Source organism: Austrofundulus limnaeus, unplaced genomic scaffold, assembly GCF_001266775.1.
Source record: "Austrofundulus limnaeus strain Quisiro unplaced genomic scaffold, Austrofundulus_limnaeus-1.0 Scaffold242, whole genome shotgun sequence".
Taxonomy (NCBI): Eukaryota; Metazoa; Chordata; class Actinopteri; order Cyprinodontiformes; family Rivulidae; genus Austrofundulus; species Austrofundulus limnaeus.
The window spans coordinates 306,787-309,980 of NW_013952644.1; the positions used below are offsets into that span (position 1 = coordinate 306,787).

The 3,194-nt window shown below is 39.4% G+C and overlaps 1 protein-coding gene across 5 annotated transcripts in view; it reads right to left on the reverse strand.

Annotated features, from left to right (window-relative positions):
• LOC106525812 (receptor tyrosine-protein kinase erbB-4) overlaps nucleotides 1-3,194 on the reverse strand; it is a 513,565-nt gene that overhangs the window by 135,892 nt on the left and 374,479 nt on the right. For all 5 annotated transcript variants that reach the window (XM_014020153.1, XM_014020151.1, XM_014020152.1 and 2 more), the window contains 2 exons: nucleotides 1,993-2,134; nucleotides 260-373 (listed from right to left, as the gene is read on the reverse strand). In XM_014020153.1, the coding sequence (XP_013875607.1) occupies nucleotides 260-373; nucleotides 1,993-2,134 (256 nt within the window). The remainder of the gene's footprint in view (nucleotides 1-259; nucleotides 374-1,992; nucleotides 2,135-3,194) is intronic.

A 3,194-nucleotide genomic window follows, 5' to 3' on the forward strand; every position in this document is an offset into this window, starting at 1 on the left:
CCCCGGATAGGCGGAAGAAGATGGATGGATGGATGGATGGATGGATGGATGGATGGATGGATGGATGGATGGATGGACATGAAAGACACTTAAGAGGAGAAAGATATAGAAATTATAGACAACATAGACTCCAGACCAAGAGATGGCCAATATGGAATATAACAATTCAGGGTCAATCTTATCACATTATTTTCTCGTACTACTCAGTCTAATTTTCACAGACTATATTGTTATCATGAAAGAACATCACATGGTTGACCTTTTGGGCAGATGTCAGTGCAAGGGATGCACATTTTGATTCGGTTCTCCTCAACTTCCATCTTGTTGCTGGGACATGCTCGGACACAGGAGCTGTGGTCCACCACGAAATTGTCTGCCAAAAACAAAAGCATTTAAAAATATTCACTAGTTATAGTTAATGCTCATGTTTCAGAGAACTGCCAGTGTACAAAAGCAGTATTTTAAATGCAGCATTAATTCACAAAAAAAAAAAAAAAAATTCCAGAAGGGCTGTGCTGATAGTAGAAAATTATTATAATTTAATTACATTTGTACAAAGTAACAACCGAAAGCTGTTGCTACAAAAGCGAGTGAATGAATTTGGATTTTCTAGCTGCTTTGGACAACAACTTGCTTATCTGATGATACTGAATGTGCAATCTGTTGATCTAGCTTATTGCACGCTCTGTTAATTACAGCCGCACTCCTACTCCATAACTGTGAAAGCAAGAGCTAAGATTTGTTTTGTTTTTTCAGCTGCCAGAAGTTGAAGCAGATGGTCTAGCAACAAAGCTGATTGAGATACACAATTTGTTTAGGTTGGAGCCATTTATCATGTCTTGAAATAATTGTCTGAGGTCTCATTTCAGGATAGATTAGAGGATAAATGCTTCTTCGATGAACCTTAATTAGCATCCTTATGAGTATCTACTTCATGTTTCGTGTTTGAAGGGATCCATGATTAGTTGTAACATTAGACTTTATTTAATAAACATACGTATATTTTAACTGTAAAATAAAGACTGTGAAAATACTGTAGGCTGTTTAGTTTTCATAATTTTTAAACTAAAAGTTTTAAAATATATTGCACGGACGAGGCCATTTTATTTACACTGAAAGCATTCTGGGTAAATGATGATGTGGATAGGTCCTCGGTGTGAGCGAGCTATATCCACCCTGAAGGTTAATGTTGGACAATATCTGATGATYGACTCTTTTAAATGAAACCAGAGAGCGTTGACAGAGAGGAGAAGGTAGAAATGACTCAGCCTGTAACTGAAAATATGGATGGAGGACAACAGAGCTGCTTCATGGAAGAAGAACCYTAGCTTAGCCTGTTAGCTTTAGCGTTAGCTCCAACGCTATCATCATATAGGCTATATGTATTAGCTCAGCGCTACACACTCTCCTCTCATCACTGAGGTCCTCCATCCACATGACAGAGAGGGGAACACAAAAATGACTCAGCCTGCGACTGAAAATRTGGATGGAGGACCTCAGTTTAGCTTGTTTATCGCGCTAGCACCAAGCTAATACATATAATGCAATATAGCGTTGACGCTAGTGCAAAGGCTAACAGGCTAGGCTGAGGTTCTTCTTCCATGAAGCAGCTCTGTTGTCCTCCATCCATATTTTCAGTTACAGGTTGAGTCATTTCTACCTTCTCCTATCTGTCAACGCTCTCTGGTTTCATTTAAGAGTTGATCGTCAGATATTGTCCAAGATTAACCTTCAGGGTGGATATAGCTCGCTAACAGCTTCGCACCGAGGACCTATCCACATCATCATTTACCCAGAATGCTTTGTGTGTAAATAAAATGGCTCCGTCCGTGTTAAAATATATATATTAAAAATTTACTAAACTAAACAGCCTACAGTATTTTTACAGTCTTTATTTTACAGTTATAATAAATGTTTATCAAATAAAGTGTAATGTTACAACTAATCAGGGATCCCTTTAACAGCAAAACTGTTCCATTTCCTCAGACTTACGGGGACATTTCTTGACACAGAAGGCTCCGTAGGTGTACTTTGCTTTGGGGTTGTGTTCTAACTGGAAAGATGTGGGGTTGTACACAAACGGCTGAGGGCACTGGGTCACACATGCTCCGCTGTCGTTGAAATTGGTGCAAGCCTGCAGAGAGCACAAGAGTTAGGTTAACGGACAGGGCAGGAGACGACTTTCTCGAGGGTGTGTGGAATCATGGAGGTGACGAGAGAGTGGGAGTTGGGGGGGGGGACTTCCAGGCATAAGTCACCGTGACTGAGAGAGTATTACAGCAACATTTCATTTTTACGTGGGATTACGACATGCGAATCAGGCAGCTGCTCACTGTCTCTGGATGCCAAATGGGAGAAAAATTGAAGCCATTGATCCGCAGCCATGATGTAAACGGTGTAATGTTTTCCTATAAACCCTTTAAGCATCTTGTCGTGCGTGGCCATGGTCTGAAAATGGCAGTAATTGAATTGGATGAGTCTTTTGGTGAATTACAACAGCAATATCATTTCTGTCACTAAGTACGAGTTTCCAGTGCAGGGAGAAGGTGAGGTGATAAAACGATATTAATTGGAACTCCAAATCACCAATTTGTTCTTTGAAGGGGGTTGCCACTACAGAATTTTACAGCCCCATATAATGGTAAACAATTTATCAGCAAGTAAATAAAGTGTATCATTTCAGAGGGGGAAGGAAAGACAAATGGATGTCGCACACAAGAAGTAAAACAAAGAAGCATTTTAAATGAACACAGTTTTTGAACAAACTAAAAAGAGATCTTAAAATGTGTGACCCCTCACTCTGAACCGAGAACTGAGTCACAAAATAGCGTAGTGAGATATGCCCCATATATACGTGTATAATGTGCTTCACGTATAATGCAACCTTCCATTTTTCATCCTACAAAAGCATGAAAAAATCTCATCCTAATTTCATACAGACTTCAGATTTTTCACTTTGCTGTGTACCCTCTGGTTTGAAAACAGATTATTTTGAGGGGACATACTTTTGGGCTTGTTTGTGGCTGCTGGTTGTTAAATTAGTAAGCTGAACAGCTTCAAGGAGCAGCTCTTCTGGTCCTATTGAGAACCGGAATGTGCAAATGACATCTACATCTTTGCATCTCCATTAACAAGAAGACTTTTAAATAAAAAAATAAAATTAAAACAAGTTTTTCTTCCACACAGTGAAACCC